The 25,716-nt window shown below is 39.6% G+C and overlaps 1 protein-coding gene across 3 annotated transcripts in view; it reads right to left on the reverse strand.

Moving 5' to 3' along the window:
- Positions 1-1,710: 1,710 nt before the first annotated feature.
- Positions 1,711-25,716, reverse strand: part of rnf180 (ring finger protein 180) — a 68,486-nt gene continuing 44,480 nt past the window's right edge. For all 3 annotated transcript variants that reach the window (XM_008124875.3, XM_008124886.3, XM_008124891.3), the window contains 2 exons: positions 19,667-19,792; positions 1,711-9,508 (listed from right to left, as the gene is read on the reverse strand). In XM_008124875.3, the coding sequence (XP_008123082.2) occupies positions 9,312-9,508; positions 19,667-19,792 (323 nt within the window). In that variant the 3' untranslated portion in view covers positions 1,711-9,311. The remainder of the gene's footprint in view (positions 9,509-19,666; positions 19,793-25,716) is intronic.

Raw genomic sequence — 25,716 nt, forward strand, 5'->3', positions numbered from 1 at the left:
CCTGGTGTGAACATTATGCCTGAAACGCCAGGCAGAAACATTTTTTACTGATCTTATCTGCTGTTGTGGCTTTGTAGACATTAATTTACAAAAGTATAAAATGAATTAAGCAACAATACTGTTTAAAAACGTTACTGAAACAGATAAAAGCATTAAGGACCTCTTCGCACGGCACATTTTAGCTCTGTTTTGCCGCTTTGCTTTGTGGCTTGGATGGGGCCTGCTGTGCGTCATCACACTACACATGGCATGCCTTGCCCACATTCCTCCCAAAATGGAGGAGAAACGCTGAAAGGCGCTTCCTCCACCACTATGGAGAGGAAAATGTGTTTCCTCTTTTTCCCCATATGTTGGGGAAAAGGGTGGCAGCCCTTTCTCCCACCTAATGGGGACAGGAATAGGGTGCCAACGCACCCTGTCCCGTTCCCACCATATGATTGGGGAAGGAGGGAGGGCGCACAGGGTGACACGAAAAGGCCGTGTGAAGAGGTCATAAAACATTTTTAAAACACTAATTAAATACCTCAAAATCGTGTGAGAATATAAAAATGTTTGAAATAGCATACAAAAAATAAAGATTTGGTGTGTAGTCCAGTGGTAACATTCCCTGCTGTATTAATGGAACAAGATTGCTACCAGAGGTATTTCTTTAACAAGCATTTTACTTTAATTATTCTTTAACACATCCCAAAAATAAATCATATGTGATGGTACAGATTAACAGCCACAATTAAATCAAAGCCATATTCATAATGCAGTCTTGCTATTATCACTGTAATTCCAATGTTTAAAGTCACTCTTACAATTTGGAGAATACATTACTATGTTATGGAAATGCCCACACTATTCATGATTAACATATGCATGGATGTAAACAGAATTTTCATACAACATTGAAATCATTGGGTTCAGGAAGATATTAGTCATTTTTTTTCTGCTCCATATTTGGGCTAGGTTAGCACTCAAATGACCCACAGAATACAGCCATATGGAAAAGTAATGTAGGATCTGGTACTTCTGTGGATACAGTTACTGAAGCATACCGAAAATCCATGTGAGTGTGGGGAATGAAAATGTGCATTTCACACAAATTGCCATGGGGGAATTGTGTCATGTCTCTGGAGATGGCAGGTCACATATTACTTCTGTGTGACAGTGATTTTCGGATTGCTCAGATCACTCTGTGCTGGAATGGCCTTTTGATAATGTGAAAATGCAAAAATTAGAAAAAGTTGGAAGGACCTGCAAGAGCTATCTAGTCCAAACTCATCACAATATAGCTCATGAATTACTCACCCCTTTATAATTAGACTGGTTTTAATGGTTGCTCAGAGTCCATGCAAAGTCCATTGAAATTACAGTTTCACAATTCTACCATTGAAATATATCACTTTGTATTTATAACTATCAATGTGCAGTCTGTTACCAGGTTTAATAATCATGAATTCATCAGCTTTAAAGGATCCATTAAAATTGATTCCATCTCTATCTACTTCTCCCTTTTACAGCAAGTATCAGTTTCCTTTGAGAGACATACACGTTTCTCTCTGACCTTTCATGCATCTGTGAACTGCCGCCTCCCTAGGTGTGTTATACACACCATTTTCCTTTTGCTAGTCCTCTAAAATCACTGTCCTTGCCCTTTGAAACATAAGTATTTCATGAATTATGCTGTCATTTGAGCAATAATGCAGTCAAGTATGGCAAAACGGTTTTAGCATAAATTTTATTTTACTTTTTGTGAAGAATATATGCACAAATATCTATTTCTGTGAATAAAGAAGGCATTTACTACATACACATTCATAGGGAATAGAAAGATCAGTGTGAAACGGATAGTAAAAAAAGCCCAAATTGAATAAAAATTGATGTCAAAACATAGCTTGGATGTTACTGTAAGCCACAAGAAATTGCAGGCAGAAATATATATTTCAGAAAGAAATCGTTCACAGAAATAAAACAAGTCATAGAACAGATTGTCATAAGGAAGTCAGAATCAGAAAATTTGAGTTTAATATTTCAGTATTTTACTGCAGAGATACTGAATAAAGAGATTTCAACATTAATTTCCATCCCTGCTGCCAAACCTTTGGTTTTTTTTCTTTCCAAATTGGATCTAACATCTCCAATCACCTATTCACTCACATCACTCTGAGTCCATCGTTTCCATTAACTAATGAAGTCATTTCAACTATTATGATTACAGATGCAATCCTACAGCTTTCTGAACCAGCAAAACAGTCACAATTTATTTATCTGAGTCTGGAGCCAATCACATTCTGTTGGTTGGAACTCATAAGGAAAATGAAAGTTAAGCCCCATTTGCGTAACGGCATCGCCAGGGGCCTATTCAGAGAGAAAGGTTGCACAGTACCTTTGACATGTGTATTGGCTGGAGCTTTCAGAAAAAGGATCTTTGTAAATGAGAAGCAGCTGCAAAGAATGACAGCCCAATTCACTATCAGCTGACAGTTGGCAGGTCCAACCCTTAGGGCTGGTTTAGACATTCAAGACCATTTCCATGTGATATATTCTAATGCTCCTGGAGATATATAGGTACAAAGATGTCTATGGACTTTCCTTTAGGTTTTCTAGCCATTAGGGTCCATTGTTGAACAGATATGCCTCCTCTCTCTTAATTTATACCCCAACTGCAAAGAGAGTGTGACATGTGCAAGGTCACCCAGTGGGCTAGCATGATCAAGTTGGGGTTTGAACCCTGGTCTCCCTATTTCCAAGCTCCAGCCTTTGCTGGGGAATTTTGTTTACTTGGAGCTCTCTGAGATCCTTAAACTTCGACTAGCCTTGGGAGAGCCTGCCTTACGGTGTCTTTGTGCCTTATAAGATTCCTGACAGCCATTGTTTACTTAATTTCGATTGACTTTACTTATTTCTGGTTCATCTGCCAGATTTGCAACCAGACATTGCCTCAGAAATTAATTAGGTAGCATGCAGTCTAGTCTTCTTTTCTTTTAAAAAGAGATCATTGTGCATGAGTAGCACTGCTTTACCCTACTACCAATTTCTGTTCCTTAAGTGTGCTCTCTCTCCAAATAGGCACAAAGAAAACTTTCTGATAAGGTCACTGTAAGTCAGAGTTGATTTTGAAGGTAAATAACAAGCACCATCCTATGTTACTATAGGTAAAGGTAAGGATTTTCCCCTGACGTTAAGTCTAGTTGTGTCTGACTCTGGGGGTTGGTGCTCATCTCCATTTCTAGGCCAAAGAGCAAGTGTTGTCTGTGGACACTTCCAAGGTCATGTGGCTGGCAAGACTGCATGGAGCGCCGTTACCTTCCCGCCGGAGCGGCACCTATTCATCTACTCACATTTGCATGTTTTCGAACTGCTAGGTTGGCAGAAGCTGGAGCTGACAGTGGGACCTCGCTCCTCTCCTCGGATTCGAACTACAGACCTTTCGGTCAGCAAATTCAGCAGCTCAGCGGTTTAATCCACTGCACCACCAGGGGCTCCATGTTGCCATAAAGAATGGGTTATTATTTGTCATTAAAAGTTGTGAAATTACAGTAACATCACACAAAGAAATTGGGAGGCAGAGTAGAGGCTAACAAGACGATTGGAAACGAGTGACTTGCCATCTCAAAGATATTTTGTTGCCTGGGAGATTTATTGATCTTGAACTCAAAACTTGTAGTTAGTTCATGGAGTGATTTGTATCACATTCCCTTTGGAGCTAGTGTACCAGAATATTAATGTCAGTTATGCTGGATCATTTTTTTATGATTTTGAATAGATCTGGATCTATGTTTAATTTGTTATTTAATTACATTAATTCTGAAAGAACCACAATAGCATTCTTATAATTGGTTTACAATGTAAAATACTGTATGTTTTGGAGAGTGATCTTCAAATATCAGTATGATCAAGAAAAGCCCTTTCTTGGCGTTATTTCTTTATAGTTTTCCACATTTTAAAAAATTCTAAGTGCAAGTATTTTTTTGTTGAAATGACACTTTATTCTTTTTTATCTTGAACAAATCCATGTATTTAAAACAAACAAAGAAAACAAACTAAAGCAAACTTAGGCAAGAACACAATATTTTTTTTATCTACAAAGAAAATCTTTATGTTCTTATCTTAATTATTATTAACTTTACTCACACCGTTTTCCTTTTCCCACCAGGAAACATAATGTTCTAAGTAGCAGTATTGAATGTATGGCAAGAAAGAAAGAAACTAAAACCTAACCTTCATTTCAGATACAGAATGGATGGGAAAATGTGCCATGTGTTGGTACTGCCTAAATGGCTTCCTGTTTTATATTATAAATATAATACATATATACTTGTTTCATTTTTACATTTGATTCCCAGTATTGCCTTTTTGAAGGGCCTGAACATAGCCATAGTTGCTCAGCTTTAGTAAAATGCTGCAGCATAAGGCGTTCAGTAGGCCTCTGCTTTGCTTTTGAGATAATCTGAGTTAAACCAGTTTAGACAAAGCTAAATACAAGGAAAAGAGCATAAAAGCTTAACGTTATATAAATGGAAATCTGGACAAACAGAATAACTGTAGGAAGTGTTTCATAAAAGCAGCACATCTGATGTAGTACACAGGAAAATACTCAGGCACAGAGTGAAGAAAGGGCAAACATCTGTAAAATGGACAGCTGTGGCTGGGGGAATTGCTGCTAATCGGTGCTAAAATGTTCTATCAGAAGGTCTCTTGGGGCTTCTCTGTAGCACTTCTGATTCGGCTATAAAAAACAGTAATTAGCTGCCAAGAGTGCAGTTAATTTCCATCTACATGATGATTCCAATAGAGCTACTCTGATAAGAATCTTACTTTCACTTTGGCTTTCTTGTTATGTGCCTTCAAGTCATTTCTGAGTTATGGTGACACTATTATGGCGTTTTCTACATAAAAACAGCTGGGCTGCACAAGAAAAATATTGTGCAAAATCCAGCAATGCCGTAGAAGAAAGCCATATGACTGAAGCTTCAGTTGATCCAAGTTTCTTTTCCTGCTACACAAAATTTGAGTTGCGGAACTTTCAAACTGTAGTCATGGTATTGAACATTTCACTGCATTCTTTGTATAATGCTATAGTGAGGAATGCAATTTATTGGGTGCTAACAATATTGCCTTTTGTTACTCCTGTTTACATTTCTCCTTTGACTGCTTCCTTCCAATATGTATCATCCTTGAACTCTATTCCGCTGGTAGCAATGGCTTAGTCAGATGAAAGATTACAGTTTTTATCTCACAATGGTTTTCTTCACTTTTTCTTTGTAAAGTATTGCTTTAGATATTCAAGGGATTTAGCCATTGCAACCTTTTAAGAAGAGTCTGATCCAGTGGCACTGTCAGATAATTTTAGGAACTAGATGTAAGTCTCTTCCCCTTTAATTTGCCAAGGATATTATTTCAGTGGTGAAGTACATACTTTACATTTCTTTCCTTCCTCTCAGAACATTCAATGTTTTCCATTCTTAAAGTCTTAAAGAAAAAAACAAGTACTGTTTGCCAACACCAATAAAAAGGAAATTCTCTGAGAAGATCACTTTTGCATTTTAAACCCATTTAAATCTAAACAACATCATAATTCTAGGGATAAATGGAATTTCATTCTGCTTCCCTGACACTGGTGGAAAGAGGCATTATGTTGTTGTAGGAACATGATATATCTTTTAAAAGTAAAAACAGTAGAACAACCATCTGTAATAATGTACATGCTAATCCAGTCAATATCAGCTATATATATATATTTAAAAATAAGAAGAATGAATATTGATGTTAATTAATGATGTCAGCTTTGGTAGGCTGTGGCATGTTCATGCTGACCCAGGTGCTATTTGAAGAATGACTCTGAGATCAAATCCTGCTGCACCACTGCCGTCAATCATTTTCATATACCACTGATTAACACAGATCTACGTCTAGGTCAGTGGTGTCAAACTTGTGGCCCTCCAGGTATTTTGAGCCTCAGCTCCCAAAATTCCTGGTCACTGTACAAGCTGGTTAGGGCTTCTGGGAGTTGGAGGCCCAAACATCTGAAACCTCTGGTCTAGGCTGCGATCTTAAGTAAAGTGACTAGGGAAGAAGACCTACTGCATTCAGTTAGATTTACGTGAACACGCCTCTCATTTCCTCCACTTTTGTTCCTTCTTGCTTTTCCTCATTTGCTTATATAGACTGCAGTCAGTGGGCAGCATTTAGTAGTTGTTAACTCTGTTTAATAATGTACAGCACCATGTTTTTAGGCACTTGAGAAAGAATAAACATAGTGATGTTATTACTATTATTGTTTGCTAAAATCTTCTCATACAATCCTCTATACTTGGAAACAATTCAAAAGTGAAAGAGATCCAAAAGCCTCTACCATTAATTTTAAATATTCCCATTATAAGACCTTTTGCATTAGGATCCTGGCAATCTATCTGTCTTATAGTACTTTCAGGTAGCTATTCAACTGATTTGTTATGTAATAAGAAACTGATATAGGTATCTCTGCAACACTTTCAGTCTTGTACATTGAAGCACAGTCCATACATAGACTATTTTTTTTTACCAGTTGATAATACACAGCTGAACAGGTCACAGCTGAACAGGTCACTGAAAATCAAAGCATAAAATCCAATTGTTAGTCTTAATTACAATTCCCCCACTGAATCTGTGGGAACTTGGTAAATCAAAGTTACGAAAGTTAAATTGATTCAGGGAACTTTCTTCCAATGGGATTTAGACCATTCCATTTAAGGTAATGTGCAGTGATATGAAATTTCTAACTGATGCTGATGTATGATGGTGTGGTTATAGAACAAATTAATGCTGCATGCATAAGTAAACAAGTATGAGAAATGTACTTTGCAAAATGGGCAAATAATACTGCTGTGACATAAGTCTCTTTCCAAAATTATATCACTTTAATAGCACTTTAACTGTCATGGTTTAGAGACCAATGGTGTTTTGAGATATGTACTTTTTTGAGGTACTGTATTTATAATTCAGACAGAGAATATTAGTGCTTTACCAAACTATAAATCAAAGGTTTCCATAGCATGCAGCTATGGCATTTACACTGATATAAAACTGTTATTTCTGTGTAGTGTGAAAATGACCAGGGTATTTTTTTAAAATGTATCGTGTCAGAAGCAAACCGAGGGTACAGTTGTAATGTATTTAAAAACACAGAGTAAAAAAACTTGGCATTATACTAAATGTCCCTTGACCAGTAGCTGGCCACTTGAGTGCCTCTGGTGTTGCTATAAGAAGGTCTTCCATTGTGCATGTGGCAGGGCTTAGACTGCATTGTAATACGTGGTCTGTGCTTTATTTTTCTCCACACTCACATGTCGTGGACTCCACTTTGTGGCCCCATTTCTTAAGATTGGCACTCTGGCACCACCATCAGGGTATTAAGAAAGGGACAAAAGACTCATTCCTATGTTAATATCACCCAGTAGTTTGCATTTTAATTGATGAATTTAAACTTTCCATTTAATGCTGTGATTTTCAGTGGCACTGACTCACCTGTTCAGCTGTGTGTCATCAACTGGTAAAAAATCTTCCTAGTCAAAACTTTCCATGAAAAATAAGGTATAATGCTACCATGCATGCTGCCTTTTCTAGAGAACTTTCTGTGAAGTTTGGACCACTTACCTCTATCTCCCAGTGATCAAACATGAATTTGATCCCAACCTTTTGTTGACCAGGGCCCACTTGACCAGGGACTACTTTGACAAGGAACTATTTGACTGGGGACCACTTTGACCAGGGGCCACATTAGTACCAAAAGGGTTACGAATAAGATTTTGGTCAACTTTAGATTTGGTTAGATTATTTGGGGTGATGATTCAGACAATTGCAGTTGATAGACCACATCAGCTCTAGTTTCTGATACAGAATATAAGCCATCAAGTAGTCCGCATACCCTCTCCCACAGAAAATCATATTTAATAATCTACAGCTGATGTGGTCTATCCCGTGCAATGCTCAGCTCTGCGGAAAGGAGCAGAAATAAAATAAATAAATAAATAAAGAGAAAGGAGGTTCGCAGACCGGATTTTCATTCTCGCAGCTCACTGCTGAGCCACGGCCAACAGGTTGAGAACCAGTAATTTAGTGGATGTATGTGTGAGTGGGATGGGGGAGAGAGCTTAGAAAAACTGTATTGTGGAAACATGTCCCAGTAAACACAGGTAGAATTGAAATGGAAGATAATATATTTTGCTTCTATAGTGTTTTCCCTTAACTCACACAGTCACTGTGCTTGGGCAGACTAATGGCTCTTTTCATACATACAACCAAAGAGAAAAAGAGGAATAGATTGTCTCTGCAAGACTGGAAATTCCAGACAACATACTAACTGCCTTGACAAATACATTTCCCTACTCTATCCCATATATTTACCAAGCAGGCAGGATAACATATCATGCTCTCACAGAATTACTGACATTGTTTTCTGGGGTGAAAAGCTGAAAGTTTAACATACTAATTAAATGTGATAAAATCTGCCAAAATTGTATTCACATATGAATTCAAAACATCACACCCTAGCCTAATGGTTTGATGTGTTAACAGGTTCTATAAAAAAAACAAGTCTTCATGATGTGTGTTTCATATATAGCAGCCATCAATGGATACTGAAGCACTGTTCAATGAATCTGCTCTAATCTGCTTATAAAATGTCAGTATAGCACCAAAATGGAAGACAGGGTCAAAAAACCCTGGCAGAGATTGTGCCATGTGAGATGTAACCTCATCTCTGTAGCTATGTCTCTTGAGGCTAACCCCCAAACCGACATTTTCAGCAGCACAGCTCTCCTAGTGTGGACAGAGCCATGTGGTAGAGAGTGGAACAATGAGTTGAAATGCAACTAGCAATCTTTCTAGCCCTGTTGATACCTGTTGCAACGTTTCCTTCTACAGGAAGAAAGCTGTATGTGTCTCCACTCATCCTCCCCTGCTCTATCACTACCTTTTTTGAGGGAGGAAACTGTGCTGCTGAAAAGATTGTGGGGAATCTTTGGACACTGTACAAAATAACCATAAAAGTGAACTGCGACGGTCTACGGCAGACTTATGACATCATTATTATAAAACAGGATGCTAGTCCATGTGCTATTTTACTGAGCATTATAATAAATAATCTGACAGTTTCCTTTCTATATACAAATGTTCCTTCATTTTAAAGCGCAACAGAACAATCAGATCATTAGAAAGCTTTACATTTTTGTTACTATAGCTTTCTCAGGCTTTGAATTGTAAACTGTAGTTCCCCGTACAATCTGATACATTGAGTCAGAGTATGTCTCTCAGCTGAATCAAACCTTTGTGGATACAAGTTCTTAAAAAGGAAAGAAAAAGTAGCAGAGAAAACAAAAGATAACAAATCCAATGACCCAATTGATGGAATAAATGTAGATTATCACCATGTCCATATCAAATCGCCATCCCCGGCTATCATCCTCAAAGTCCATATAATCCAACCTGTGAGCAGCATGAGGGAAATGCCTTCTTGTAAAGGAATCTGTGCTCTGAAAACCTGCAGGCCAAGAAGAATAAGCATATCAGTCACAAACTTTTTAAAAAGCAGTGAGTAGGAGACAATGTTGTTATATAACCTTTTGTAATCCCCCTTTACACAGAAGAGAAAAATGGGAGGTGTATGGCAATGTGTATCCTAGCCTATCATATTTATTTGATGCTTCCTGCTTTTTCATCTGGTTCCAGAAGAGTGAAGGATGGTGAAGCAGAGACCGCTCTTTAGATTCTGCTGAAAGACTGCATTCATTTGGATAGGATTCCTCCAATCTTTATAGATTCAGGTTAGTCAGTATAAAAACTTTGTAACTTTAAAATCTGGTTTGTTTTCTTCTTTCTTCCCCAACAATTTTCTCACCTATCACACCTTTTGAAATCGTAGGCCTTGCTTTATTTATTATTGATTGCATGGAAACTGCTTTTGATTAAGACAGGGAAAATGCTTTAAACACATAAATAGTGCAGGAGATAAGATTACACACAGAGTGATGGACATAAACAGAGTGTAGTGTACTTTTGTGAGAAGTAATAGAGTTGGACATTTTTACTTGGTTTGATGGCCAGTGGATTATGGTTACATTGCACCATGCCCCTCCACTGTCAAAAAAGGCATTGCATGCGCAATTACAACCTCAGAACTCTGAGGAAAAGGTCATGTACAGTGTTCCCTCATTTATCGCAGGGATTACGTTGCAGGACCACACGCAAAAAGTGAAAATCCATGAAGTAGGGACACTATTTTTATTTTAATATTTATACATTATTTTAATAGTTAGGTGGCCTTTCTTCCCCTTGCAAGCTCTGGGGAGCCAGTGAAGTCTTCCCTACCAGAACTGGTGGGCCCCTTGCTCCGTGCCTGCCATGTTGCTTTGGCTGCCTCTGCCCCTCAGCCAGGGAAGAAGGAACGCCGCTCCACCCAGTGAGCGAGCGAGCAAGCGAGGGAGGTTGGGTAAGAGAGTGAGGGTGGGCGGCGGCGGCAGCGGCAGCAGAAGCCTGGAAGAGGCAGCCAGGCTCTTGCTTCTGCCTCTTCTAGGCTCCTGCCTCTGCTGCCGCCCGCCCTCACTTTCTCTCTCACTCTCTCACCTACCCTCCCTCCTTGCTCGCTCACTCACCGGGCAGAGAGGTGTTCCTTCTTTTCTGGCTGTAGGAGCAGAGGCAGCCAGAACAACATGGCAGGCACGATGCAAGAGGGCAGCCCTGAGGAGGAGAAGCAGCAACGGGGCAAATAAATAAATAAATAAATAAATAAATAATTTTCCCGCAGAACAGCGAGGGAGCAAAAAGTGAACCGCAAAGTAGCGAGGGAACACTATATAGTCTATTTTGGTCCCCCATAACCTTATAGTATAGGCGTCAAGCATTTTTTTTAATAGAAACACAAAGTGATCACTTGGTCACTTCCATGTTATTTACAAGACTATTTTCCATCTTAAAATGGCTTGAGAGGCCTATGCAGATGCAAATAGAGATATTCCCCCAATGGGTCGCACTTTGCCTACCATTGTGAAAGAATGACAATCGATACTTCCACAACAACTTGGAGGTATTGGTAACCTCTGCCCACAGATCCATATGTTCTGAGCTGAAAACCGCATCAAGTATATGACCTGCTGAATGCTTAGGTCCAGAAACCAATTAGGATAGGCCCATGTTCATCATGGATACTATGAACTCCCAAACTGCACTTACAACCACCCTCCAGTGGTATGTTAAAGTCATCCAGAAGCAAAAGTCTGGGTGACTCCAATAACATCTCCGAGATAATTCCATGAGTTCAGTTAGGGAGTCTGTTAGACAGCGGAATGAACAGTACACTAACAGAATCCCCAGTCTGACTCAGGTACACACACACTCAATGTGATTCAATACCCTAGTAGTCAATCTAGTCAAGTTTAAGGTGGTCTTTATAGACCACAGCTACCCTACCCCCCAACCCTAACCCTCCCCTCCCCACTTTCCCTCCCCTGCTCATTGACACAGTACCTGGCTGAGAGGGCCTGAGTCAAATTTCAGTGAAGCATGCCGGGTCAGCCCCCTCATCATGGAGGAGATGGTAGATTATTAGTGTTTTATTTTTATCTGACCTGGCATTACTTAAGAGCAAGGTGAGGTTTTGTGGGTGGTCTGGCTCACTCTCCAAGTTCCCTAGGCTGGCAAATAATTTCACCAAATAATTTCAGAAGAAAATTGACCAAGACTTCCTAGAGTCTAGAGATTAGGCAAAACTGTATTTTGTTACCCTATCTGTGTAATTTACATGCAGAACATATTGTACAGAAAACAATGTCCGAAGAAGGAATTGTGAATATTGAAGGAAGGAACATAAATAATTTAGGAAATGAAAATGACAATTATTTTAAAATTTTTTAAAGGACTTGGAATGCCAACTGAGGAAAGTTAAGAAAATATAAACGTAACGTTACAAATTAACCTTAAGAAAACAAAAAATTAACATAGACTATTTACATAACTGGGTGATGAAGACACATAAATACAGTTTTTTAAATACCTTGGTTCAATTATTAATCAAAACTGTAGTCAAGAAACCATCAACTATGAAGGAACCAGATAAGTTCCTCAGTCAAGAGCAAAGATATATCGATAATAATAATAATAATAATAACTTTATTTTTATACCCCGCCCCATCTCCCCAATGGGGACTCGGAGCGGCTTACATGGGGACCAAGCCCGAAAACATACAACAATAAAATGGTAAAACAATTATTCCAACAGTAAAACATCAATATCAATAAAACCATCATAGTAATCAACATATAGCATAAAATATTAAAAGCAGGAGAGTAAAACAAGGATCTGGGCCAAAGTGCAAAATATATCAAAATGGGAGAGGTAGTTTCTCAGTAAAGTGCAAAATAGTAGTGGCAGAAAAACCTGTAGTTGGATGGGCAGATAGTTCAACCTAATAATTAATCGTCAAAGGCCTTTTGGAAGAGCCAGGTTTTTAGGCTCTTCCAGAAGGAGAGGAGGGTAGGGGCCTGCCTGATCTCCCTGGGGAGCGAGTTAGAATTATAAAGTTAGAATTATCCATGCCCTAGTATTTCTGATTTCTTAGATTACTATCTATGACTGCAAAGGCTAGACAACCAAGAAAACTGACAGGAAGAAAATCAAGTCATTTAAAATGTGCTGCGAAAAAAAAATCTATGAATATAGCAAACTGCCAAAAAGACATACACACGAGTCCAAGAACAAATAAAGGCTGCATTCTCCTTAGCACCTGAATGACTAACCTGGGGTTGTTCTACTTTGGACATATCATAAGGCTATGTAACTCATGGGAAAAGACAAAAATGCTTTGTAAAGTTGAAAGTAGTAGGGAAACAGGAAGAGAGCAAGGCTACATTTCAGAGGGATAGACTCAATAAAGGGGTAAACCCTGGGTGTCAAAGACCTGAGCAAAGACCACAAAGAGATAAATAAAAACAACAAATAATTTAACATGAACTAAATTACAATATGTGTAACTGTATTTTATATTTTTGAATCCCATACATATGATGAATTTGTAACTGGTAAAGAATTGTCACTGAGATGAATTTTTTGCTTCCTTCATATAAATCCTTTTTATGTAGTACATTTTCCAGGGCATTCTAAATAGGTAGTTTTAATGTGATGCTTTTTATTTATTTCCATTCTTATGGCAAACATAAGGCAAATATGCCAATTATTGCACCAAGAACTGTGAATCATTTTGTAATAACTAACGGATAATTATGCAAACATTTGCTGATATTAGCTATGACTAGTTATATTGCTCTAGTTGTGAAGATTTAGATGAACAGATATAATCGTTCATTTATATCTCTGTGATTTACATTATGGAAACCTGCATAGCATTTTACTCTAGATTAGACTTTATAATGTAATCATTCTTCATTCACGAATCATGGTTTTATTACTGTAACTGTTCTTGCTGTGGAAATCCACAGAAATACGTCTCAGACTACATTAGGTAAATTTCTGACCCAATTTTCCCACTTGAAACATATAGATAAAAAACCCTTTGACTTCTATAGCGGAAAGTAAAACAACCACAATTCCAATGCATATCTTATGGTTTAAACATTATTATTTTTAAAGTTTAAATAGCAAACCTCTTATTAATTCACAGTTGCACCAAAACTATGATGATGATAATAATAAGATCCTAGCTTTTTTTTTCCCCGTGTAAGGAGAGACTTGAGAAACTGCAAGTCGCTTTTAGTGTGAGAGAATTGGCCATCTACAAGGACGCTGCCCAGGGGACGCCCGGATGTTTGATGTTTTACCATCCTGTGGGAGGCTTCTTTCATGTCCCTGCATGGAGCTGGAGCTGACAAAGGGAGCTCACCTGCTCTTCCTGGATTCGAACCTCCAACCTGTTGAACAGCAATCCTGTCGGCACAAGGACTGCTTATATTATATGTATGCAATAAAGACATTCTATACTCTCCCAGTTATTTGAATTTAAATGGTTCTGTACTAAAATCCAGTTTTAATAAAAGATGGAATATATGACAACAATCTCCCCACTCCCATTAGAAGGATCACACATTTTGTCCACTCTTCTCCAAACAAATTTCTGGTAGACTGAAAAATGTGACATTTTAAAACTACATTGACAATTCTGTTGACTAACTTTAAACAAAAAAGGGCATCAGTTGTATAAACAACCTAATACATTTTGGGCAGACTTGTAATAGAAATTCAGAGCAAGAGAGAAAAGTTCAATTTGAAAGTCTGAGGCATTCTTAATAATGATGCCCAGGAACTCTAGCTCTTGCATGTCTAATAATATAATGCAAATGATTGCATGCCACCCAGCTTCCAATACATTATTTTTGTTCTTTCAATTTTTATACTGTTATAATAATACTATCTGACGGCAACAGAGATTTTCAATAACAAACAAATATGCAGGTTTTCATCACATGGCTTGTTAAGACCTTCTCTCAATAACACTTGGGGTATTTCACAAGATAAAAGCTTCTCTCGTCAATCACTTTTTCTGGGCCTTCTTCACAAAAGACACTCTGCAGAAATAAAACCACCCTCATAGATTTAGTAATGGGCCACATCCTCAGATGTCGCAGGAAAGCAGAAAAGAGGGTAGGAGAGGGTTATGTTGTGCTTGTGGAAGTAATAATTTCTGTAAAACAAGTCTAGAATGTGGGAGAATAAAAATATCAAGAAACTGTTGCATACAATAATCAATTAACATTTTGACTAATTTTGTAAAATATTACCAGCGGTATTAGCATTAGGGGCCTAAAAAACAAATACAGAATTTTTTATACGTATAAGCTGCTTGCTTAGGTATAATGCTCTCAGAACAAAAAGGCTAAACAGGCAGTCAGACTTTGCTTTGAGAAACGAATTTTCTGTGATTCGATTAACGGTCTGCTCTCATCTTTCTTCTTTCAGCTTTTTTTGTTCTCTTGGATTGATTTTTGTACCATTCAAGAAGAACCACATTTCTAAACTGAAAGAAAAACAATTGGCAAAAACCCATTATGTAGTAGTATGTGAAATGATGCAAAAAGCATCATTTTCATTTTATTATGAACAGAAAGATGGCAAAGAGTAAAATGGTGCAAACCATATAAAATACACTTTTTATCTAAGAAGCATACTAAGAGAAGCAGCTAAATCAAAAGATAGTTAACATTTTAGCACATTTAAAGTTGAGAAAGTAAAAGCATTTCTCACAGCTCAGGGAATATTTGCCAACTGAGATTTATCCTTGTATAATGATTGTGCATAACAATTTATATATAGATGTTAGCACTCTGTGATGTTGAGAAAATCATGTGGAAAACAGTCAATTTCCTTTTAGGCCTCACAGCAGGTGGCTAGCATCTGCTGCTAATGAAGATAACAAATACAGTATAGGTTTCTACGTGAGAAAGACATTTTCCTTTTTTAAACAACTTGAAAATTTTCTGCTGAGACTTGACTGTCAATCATCAAATAACTATTTGGAATTTAAATTTAAAAACCTCTGTACTTAACCACCACACTCTAGTCCAAGTTAGCAGTTTATTGAAGATTATATAAAAAGTTGTTTAGAAAAATAGTAGAAACGTTAAAGTCTAAATGTACAGGAAAGTCCATAAAATTTAAGGTACAAGTGTCAAGAGTCAGACGCCAATTAGCGAACAAAAATAGAGTTTATTCAGCAGATAAGACAAAAAGTAATGTTAACACAGAAAAAACCTTGAAACACTTCACTATCAGTGCTTCAAGAGCAGTTCAAACAAAAATATAATTCAGCAACACAAGCAGGTAAAAACAAAGCTAAACAAACTTAGTGCAAACTGCACTTTCTGAGTCCAAGCCCTGCCAGCCGGCTCTGTAGTTTTCAAAGGAACAGTTCCCAAAAGAAAACACCAAATTGGTCAGGAAACAAACAAACAAACTAAGAATGCAGTAGACTGCTTCCACAATGTGGATAAAGCCGAAGGCTCCAAAAGGATGGTGAAAAGACGTCGTCCGGGATTCCAAGGTCAGGTCAGGAGATAACAGCGGTGTCCAAAGAGCAAGCCAGGAGTCAAAAGCCGATAGTAGTCATCAATCACAGGGCGAAGGCAGTAGCAAGGTCAAATTCCGGTCCAAGGTCTGAAGAGGGTGCAGTCATCCAAAACAGGTCCACGATAAGACACAGCGAAAGCCAAGCTAGGTGATAACAGCAGATTCAAATCATAGTCCAAGTCCAGTCTTCATGGAAACACAGAGATCCCAATGGCGCCTCAGCAACACCTTGCCACACGCAAAGTGCAGTGGCCAAACATTCCCATTTTATTCCCCTTCCTCCTGGGTGACCAAACACTCACACCCAAACACCAGGTGTCCCAAGTCTGAGCTCCACACAGCTAGAGCTCGTGGATCTGGAGTACCTAGCAATTCGTCGGAGTCCCAATCATCCTGCCCACACTTAGCCCCATGAACACTTAAAGAACCATCCTCCCTTCTCCAAGCATCCCAATTGGGATCAGCTCCTGCATAAACCCCAGGTTCAGAAGTATCCATAGACCCCAAATCCCCAGACATCTCCGGTGGCTGTGCCCATTCAGTGCCCGCTTCCCCAGCCACCACCTGTTCCTCAGCATCCATCTCCCCATCTGAATCTTCCTCAGAAGATCCCCCATATAGCTCTCTAAGTCGCTTCCTGCACAACTCCTCCAGTGAACCCTCATCACGAGGGTTTTTTCTTCCTCTTCGAATTCCATCCCCATCAACCATAATCCCCGAAGGCGCAGTCACAACAACAAGAGTTGTTTCAAGATCCAAGACAACCAGATATCCAGTATAGAATACAAAAAGGCAGCATAAAAATCCAGTATAGAAATCCAGGAATAATCACTTAAACTTGAAAGGAATGATACATGAACTTAGAAATCCCTTAGCAAGCTTAGCTAAGACTTGGCCATGGGGATTGCTTCTCAAACTCCAAAGGTGACCAGACTACTAAAAAATCCCTCCGGTCTTTCTAATATAGACACAAAACCATACTGTCTCCCCTGAGAAACTGATAAGGACTTTTTGGCTCACAAGTGTTTTTGGCTTTCGCAAACTCTGCTGGGTAGCTCTGTGTTCACAAAACATAAATCTCCTATCTATCGGCTCATTAGTCTGTCCACCTGGAATTTCCTCCTCTGAGCTCATCTCATCCTCTGACCTTGCTTCTCAAGTGAACGGCTTCTCTACAACATCTGGCCGCCATTCTAGAATGTGGTCTTTACTAACTACTGGAGACAAAGACAGCTCAGTTTCAGGACTAAGAACCTCCTCCTGACTTGCAGGCCCAGAATCCCCATGATCTACTTCTTCAGTGCCATCAGGTGCAGGCACAATCAAAGGCTGAACCACAACAGGCATAAAATATAGGCATTTGGAACATAGAACACTACTTTAAAACAAGCTTACTGGGAGCAACTTGAATTCTGCATATCAGGAAGTATTAAGGTCACATGGGCTTTCAGAGAGCCAAAAATGCTGCTTGCTTTATGCAGGGACTAGGCTTATTATGTGAAGCTCTGATGGCCTCCTCATACCTTTTCTAGGAGTGGGACCTCCAGCTGTATGTCTAGCTGTGTTTTGAATGTTGTGTTTTCACTGATAAGACCATGAAGATTAAAATAAATCTATTTTCTTCATAATTAACAGTTTCACTTCAAAATATTTGTAAACGCTCTGAAGCAATCTTGGGTAAAGGAAGTCGAGAAAGGTGAGAAAAGAAAAAGAATGCATCATGTTTAAAATATGGCCTTTGGGAGTAGTGACCTAAAAGGTTTTAGAGGTAATATAAATATTTTACTAGTCCAAAGAGATACAATTAAGGTGAAAAAAAAAGATAGCAAGCAATCTCAAGACATGGAAACAGAACCATGGAGGTGTGCTACGGAGGGGTTTGTTAAAATAAACTAGTTGGGATAAGGGTTTAATCTCTGGATTATACAAATATATCTTAGAGGATGATTTAGAGCAGTGGTTCCCAAACTTATTTGGCCTACCACCCTATTTCCAGAAACAATATTACTCAGCACCCCCTGGAAAGGGGGCGTGGCTTAGATCTTTCAACATTTTAAGCAGCTTTAGTATTTCAATATAACATTTTGAGAAGTTACATATTTCTTTTTCCTTGTAGGCTCTCATAAAAAGACAAACAGAAAGAGACCTTCAGCAATGGGATGTACTTGTATAAAGTTAAGAAACGGGATAAAAACCTTCTGGTTTCCTAATAATTTTATAATATTATTGTAATCTTATATGAGATCCCACAGTATTTCTTCAGGTAACTTCCTTTTATTGGACATTTCGCTAGATCAATTCTTGAAAGTTACATTCATAGGATTTGTCACTTTATATTACATAACTATTCTTTTCAAAGTGACACTCAGGATACATGAATGCTAGGAACAATGTACGTCCTCTGCTGAAGTTAAGTGAATTGTATAACAACAAAAATACTTGCTCAGCACAAGTACAGTAAATCAACAGTATTGAGTGAAAGAGGAGAAGAGCATGGCCTTTGCTTGTGGTAAAAATTGCCCGGAAGCAGATTTATACACAGAACACAGGTCATAGAAATATTTTCCATTATGAAGACGGATCCTGAATGAAAGTTAAAGTCATTAAGGGAGATTCCTTTCTGTCACAATGGTTTACTAATCCTAAATACGGGGCTCCAATCGGGACCAAAAGTCTTGGTGTCTTAGAATAGTTTCAAATACTCAGTACCAGACTCTGATACTTATAATTGGTCACAAAGGGTACATCTACATTGTAAAATTTATGCAGTTTGTCACCACTTAAAGTACCATGGCTCAATTCTATGGAATTCTGAACTAGAATGAGCAAAGACATTCATTGTTCTTTTTCTGTCCTACTTCTCATCAGTCATGAGGCAAAAAGGATCTCAGCTTCACATTTTTACATGCCTAAAAGTCATGAAGCAACACAGCACTAAATTAGTGAAAGATGTTCTTCATAGTTTGTTGGGAGGGCTGTTGGTGAAATAGCTGTTTTGGTTTTACTGTTATAAAATAAAACTTAACATAAAACAATATATGCAGATAAACAAAAATAAAAATAAACCTTAGGCCTTTCATGTCTCTAAGAAGAATATACTGTCTATACTGAATTAATTTAATGTAAGGAAACATCAAAATGTATGGAATTAAAATGTGCTACATAGTTTGGACTCAGTACGCAGTGCGTTAAGTATTCTTGAGTATTAAACAGGTTTTTAAATAGCTGTCTCTCAAAGCAGTGCCCTAAAGCTATTCTGATATGCATTCTTTATCTAGGAACAAGTAATGAAGGAGCCCATGAGCCAGCAACAAATTACATAAAACTGGCAACATGTAAGAATGTCAACTGATATATTAGTTGCAAAACAGTAGAAACTGATTGAATAAATGTATTGTCTGACCTAACCTTGAAATTATTTTCAGTAAAGGAATGATGCATTTTTTTCTAAATCAGCACAGCCTTTTTTTTTTTTTTTTTACAACAGATGCATGTGGTGAATTAACCCATACAAAGATCCTAAATCTTGGAAAAATGAGGAATACTAAAATAGCAAAGGCCAATGGGAAAAAGAAAGGGGTCAATGATTAGGGTCCTGTATTGGAGAAAATAAAATAAAGTAATTACCTTCAATAACTCTGAATGCTTTCTTGCAGTTGGGGAGAGGCCACTTCGTCAAACTTGATTCTTGAAAATTTTCCTTAAGTTTTGAATATTCCACAGGAAAGTGAGTTTTTGTGAAATTGTTTAGTTCTGCAATGGGTAGAGAAAAACATCTAAACATACTTTACAGGAATGTCTCTAATTTATGAATCTGAAAGAAATTGGCTCCTAAAGATACATCTATTACTTTTAAGAAACATTTAAGTATATGTCCTAAAGATCAAAGACTAGAGAAAGCATGTCACTATGCCACCTAACACACAATTTGGATTTGTGATTTTTGAGCAGAGCCTTCCTTGCTCTTGAGAAACCAGATCTGAAATATGGAAGATTGCCAAAGACAGTTCTGTGTATAGCATGTACTCCTACAATTGCAAGATTCATGCGGCAATCCTATACCAAATAGGATCCTATGCTCATTAAACCTGGAGTTAAATATGTATAGGCTCAGACTACAACAAAAGTCATGTTGATTGCATTTTTAGCATTTGGACAAACCAAAATTTGTTTTTTTTTTAAATTTTCTGCAATTTACTACATTTATGGATTTATGAATATTTTAACACTGACGCCTTAGCATTCTTAGCTATACATTTGATTACAGCCTGTGAAGAAAGTATAAGCAACACTTTAAAAATTGCAGTGTCTTATTAATAGAGAAAGAAGTTTAGTACAGGAGTTTGTTTGTAAACTTTATATAGCTGCGGTCTAAGGTTTATTACCTTCTGTAGTTCAAAGTAATTATCAGACAGAGTGAACAACATATAAGGATTAAATAATAAAAACTCTTCCCACTATTAAGTAGGTCTAGAAAGATAGATAGTTTGAATCTTTTCCATGCAACATGGACTTAATGATCTGCTGTGGTTCTTGTCATAGGAAAGGCATATTCAATTTCCACTGACTTTGTTTCTGGCTTCTTCCTCAGTTTGCTGTTCCAAATTGGTCTCTGAAAAAATTCCCATGAACCTTTCTGTCCATATTTTTAACTGTGTAGTTTTTTGTATTCCCCCCCCCAAAAAAAAACAAAAAAAAAACAAAAACAAAACAAAACAGGGTTCAGAGAGTCAGATTACTAGGTTTTTAAAAATTAGAATTAAAAAGATGAGAACACCAGTGAACAGACAAGTCACTGGGTTGCTGCTTAGAGGCCAACAGATACATTTTTGTGTGTCTTTCACTATTCAATGTTGTGGGTGACCCTACCACTAGACAACTGAAGACAACTGCCTCAGGCAACTGGCTGTGAGTGTTAGAAAAGGTCAGCAACTTGCTTATTACTGCAGTTTTTACTTATCCTCTCCCCACCCATCAATTCACCTGTGTATTAGCCTTTGGGCATGCCAAAGCACTTACAAATACATTCACTAAGCTACCCAATTGCTTATGTAAGAGCCTGCTCTTTAGAACAATCTGATTTTCAAAAGCATTTGGAATCAATCTCTATTTTCCTCTGCTGTTCTTCTTTCCTTTCCCCACCAGTCACTCTCACATCTAAATATTCTTTTTCACACTCCTCTGTGGTTTCCTTTGCTCCGCTCTGACTCACTCTGTGAGCCCATTTTAATTCCTCCATGCATTCTTTATATTTGTTTGACCTTCTATCCACATCCTTGCTTAACCTTCACCCATTGTCTAGCTTTCTCTGGCCCTTGATCTTTTTTTGATACTGGTTTCCACCACCAAATTTCTTATTCCTGGTTTCTATCTTACTTGCCAAGCTCTGTCCTCATCAGTTTACCACAGATTAATTAAGGTTGTTTTTGGTGCTGTCCTCTTTTCCACTTCACCTGTTCAATTTTTGACACTGTCTTGCCTGTCTTCTCTCCCTCTGTGCTCAATGCTAAAGCAGTTTCTGTTTTTTTCTGCTCCCCTTTGCAGCTGCATGGAAAAGCAGTAGGGGTTGGAAGGCAAAGTTCGAGGTATAATATATGAGGAAATAATTCTGAAAACATAAATGGTAACTCAATGTATTTCTAGCCAAAGAGAATATTCAAGTACAGCAGAGGAATGCCAAAAAGAGTTTTGTCTGAAAGTCAAGTGGCCAAGCAAAGCATCTGGGTGCAGATAACTCTTGAACAATGGCAAATTGTGGCAATACTTAAGAAAAATATATATTATAAACTGTTTCACACAAAAACATAGTATTGTGCAGAAAGAAAATATAATTTTAAATAGAAGCATCTATCTTGAACAACATAGATTTCATTTCTGTAATGAAATGTTTGCAGCAGAAGTACAAATACTGGTAATAAAATATAGAAACATGTTGAAATGATGAGAAAAATATCACCAAAGATCAGAAAAATCTGTCAATATTCTTTGCAACCTAACTATTTAGCCCCTGGAAACATTGGCATATGAGCTAGATGGAAGTGCTCTACCCAGGACTCCATTGTAGGTCTGTCTTGACTCATTTGTGTTCAAATATTACAGCCACTTATGGATATCAAACAGTTCTGTCATATTTCTTCCAATGAAGATGGACAAAGTATCATCCAGTCTACTCCTAGTGCAGCGAAAAGTTACCCCAAACCTGAAAAAACAAACCATGTAACAAATAGTTGCTTACCTGTAACTGTGGTTCTCTGAGTGGTCATCTGTGAAATCCGCACATGTGGTAGTTAGTTGCACGTGTGCAGCTAAGCCGGAACCTTTAACAGCTGTTTCAAATGAGTAGGGCTATGGCCCCGCCCCTCCTCCCCAGAGGGTATATATATGGCTTGCGTGGCCATAGCCGCAGTTCCTCCGCCGTGTAACGGCAGAGTCCCCAGGCATGACAAACAGCGGGGAGGAAGGGTGGGGATGTGCGGATTTCACAGATGACCACTCAGAGAACCACAGTTACAGGTAAGCAACTATTTGTTCTCTCACGTGGTCTCTGTGAAAACCGCACATGTGGTAGATTAACAAGCTACTTACCGAGGTAGGTGGGTGTCATGCCACCGATGAAAAAAGGACTGCCCGTCCAAAGGCTGCATGGCGCTTGGAGAGAATGTCCAGTTTATAGTGTTTGACAAAGGTGAGTGGTGTGGCCCATATCGCTGCCTTGCATATGTCCTCTAAGGGAACTCCATGGTTGAATGCTATTGAAGTTGCTACTGCCCTTGTGGAGTGGCCCTTGATGTGCATGGGGGGATCTTTGCCGGCCATTTGGTAGGCTAGACGGATGGTAGCGACGACCCAACCTGAAAGTCGTTGAGGAGACACTGGAGAGCCTCTAGCGTCCATTCGGTACTTGAGAAATAACTTGGGTGAAGAACGAAAGGATTTAGTTCTGTTTAGGTAGAAGGAGAGTGCCCTCCGGACGTCGAGGAGATGGAGGGAGCGTTCTAATGGTGTGGTTGGCTTTTGAAAGAAGGCAGGCAATATAATGTCTTGTGAAACTTGAAAGAGGGATGCCCTCTTAGGAAGGAAGGATAAATCAAGCCTCATGACCACCTTATCCGGGTGAAAACGAATGTAGGGTTCATCGGAGCGGAGGGCACAGAGTTCACTGGCCCTACGTCCCGAAGTGACGGCTATGAGAAAAACAGTTTTCCATGTAATGTATGAGAGGTCAGCCGTCGCCATTGGCTCGAAAGGTGGTCTTGTGAGTGCAGAGAGTACGAGGTCAAGTTGCCATGCTGGAGGTGGAGGGGCATGCGGAGGGTTGATGTTCTTGAAACCTTGCAGGAAAAGCTGGATCATGGGGTCTTTGAAGCAAGATGGGTAGCCATGTCGACGTCTGTAAGCGGTGATTGCAGCGAGGTAGCATCGAATGGAAGAGAGAGAGAGACCAGCAGCTGCGAGGGAGGCGAGGAATTCTAAGAGGATTGAGGTAGGTGCTTGTAACGGGTTTGTTTGATGAAGGTGAGTGAAAGAAGAGAACTTGAGCCACTTAGAGTCGTAGGAACGTCGGGTAGACGGCCTGTGGGTGGCATGTATGATGTCCATTACTGCCTGAGAGAGCGGTTCCCGTGTATTCTCCAGGCTGTGAGGCGGAGACGTTCTATGTCGGGGTGGCGGAGACGGCCTTGATTGGCTGTGAGGAGGTCTGGCCATCGTGGTAGAGTGATGTATTGGCCCTTTGCCATCATGGAGAGGAGTGGGAACCAAGGTTGGCGTGGCCACCATGGTGCTAGTAGAATGCAATTGGTCCCGTCGTTGTATATTTTGGCGATTACCTTGGTGAGAAGAGGTATCGGTGGGAAGATGTAAAGGAAGGGGCCGTTCCAGGTGAAGAGGAAGGCATCCCCTAGGCAACCCCGTGTGTCTGGGGAAGACGCTCGGGCACAGAAGAGATGACATTTGGTGTTGATTGATGTCGCGAAGAGGTCGATCTGGGGTTGGCCCCACTCCCTGAATATTTGCAGAGTGGTGGTTGGATGAAGTGACCACTCGTGGGTGGATAGTGTAGCTATGCTTAGTTGATCGGCCAAGATGTTTTGTTGGCCCGGCAGGTGAATTGCTATGGGAGAAATTTTGTGAAGGATGCACCAATCCCAGATTTCCATTGTGATGGCTAGGAGGGTCTTGGATCGGGTTCCCCCCTGTTTGTTGATGTACCACATCACTGTTGTGTTGTCGGTGCAGACTTGGACTGTGGTGTTGGATAATATGTCTTTGAACACTCGTAAGCCGTTGAACAGAGCTAAGAGTTCTAGGACATTGATATGCAAGGTTGCTTCCGTGGCGGACCAGCGGCCGTGGACTGCGAGATTGCCGGAGAATGCTCCCCACCCAGTGAGGGAGGCGTCTGTTGTAATGGTGGTGGATGGGCCTGCCGGCCGGAATGGAACTCCTATGCAAATGTTGTTGCGATTTGTCCACCAGTGAAGGGAGCGATGAACGTGAAATGGAATCAAGAGTTTGGTGTGAGCCGACTGCTTTATGGGGTTGAAGGCTCTGATGAACCAAGCCTGTAGTGGTCTCATTCGTAGGCGGGCATACGGAGTGACCGCTGTCGTGGAGGCCATGTGGCCTAGGATCGTTTGTATGTCCTTCGCTGATGAGTAAGGGCGGTGAAGAACGTGGAGTATTGATGAGCGGAGGGTCCGGAAGCGATCTTCCGGAAGTTGAGCTGTGGAAGTGGTGGAATTTAGCATTGTGCCGATGAAACGGATGTGTTGAGTAGGCTGGAGGTTGGATTTCTTGTAATTTACTACGAGCCCTAGGTTCTTAAGAAGGGAGAGGGTTATGTTAATGCTATGAAGCAGAGACTGTTGAGATTTTCCTACCAGAAGCCAATCATCAAGATACGGGTAAAGTGTGACCCCTTGGAGGCGGAGGTGGGCTACTACCGCAGCCATGCATTTAGTAAAAACACGTGGTGCAGTAGAAATGCCGAATGGCAAAACTCGGAAACAAAAAGCTTGGTCACCGACCATGAAAGCAAGATACCTGTGATGTTCTGGGGCTATAGCTATATGAAAATACGCGTCCCTGAGATCCAGGGTCGCAAACCAGGCCCCTTCCGGTAGCAGGGGCAAAATTGTGGTTATTGTCACCATCCTAAATTTTCGGGAACGTATATAAAAATTAAGGGGTCGTAAATCAAGAATGGGGCGTTGGCCTCCATCTTTTTTTGGAACCAAGAAATAACGGGAAAAAAAGGAGACCGGAAAAAAAGAAGGGTGTAAAGGTACGATTGCTCCTTTTTTAAGCAGGGTGGCAATCTCTTGGCATAGAACAGGGGATGGGGTTGTAGCCCTGATGTAACCTGTTTTTGGCTGTGTGTGAAAGTCAATAACATAACCGTGTGAAACTACATTAAGCACCCACTTATCCGTGGTTATATGGTGCCACTGACGTTCAAAGTGTGCTAAACGTGAACCAAAATAAACAGGAACTTGGTCGTTAGTGGTGGAAAGGATAGTGGTGTCGAGGGTGTGAGCCGTCACCATAGTGGGGGTTAGAGGGGTTGTAGGAAGGCTGGGGGAGGGGACGCTAAAAACGACCTCGTGATCTAGGCTGGTATTGTCCCCTGCCCTGCTGGCGTAGGCGGTTAGCCACTGGTTGCCTTGAGGTGGGCG

This window comes from Anolis carolinensis, chromosome 2 (genome assembly GCF_035594765.1).
Source record: "Anolis carolinensis isolate JA03-04 chromosome 2, rAnoCar3.1.pri, whole genome shotgun sequence".
Classification (NCBI taxonomy): Eukaryota; Metazoa; Chordata; class Lepidosauria; order Squamata; family Dactyloidae; genus Anolis; species Anolis carolinensis.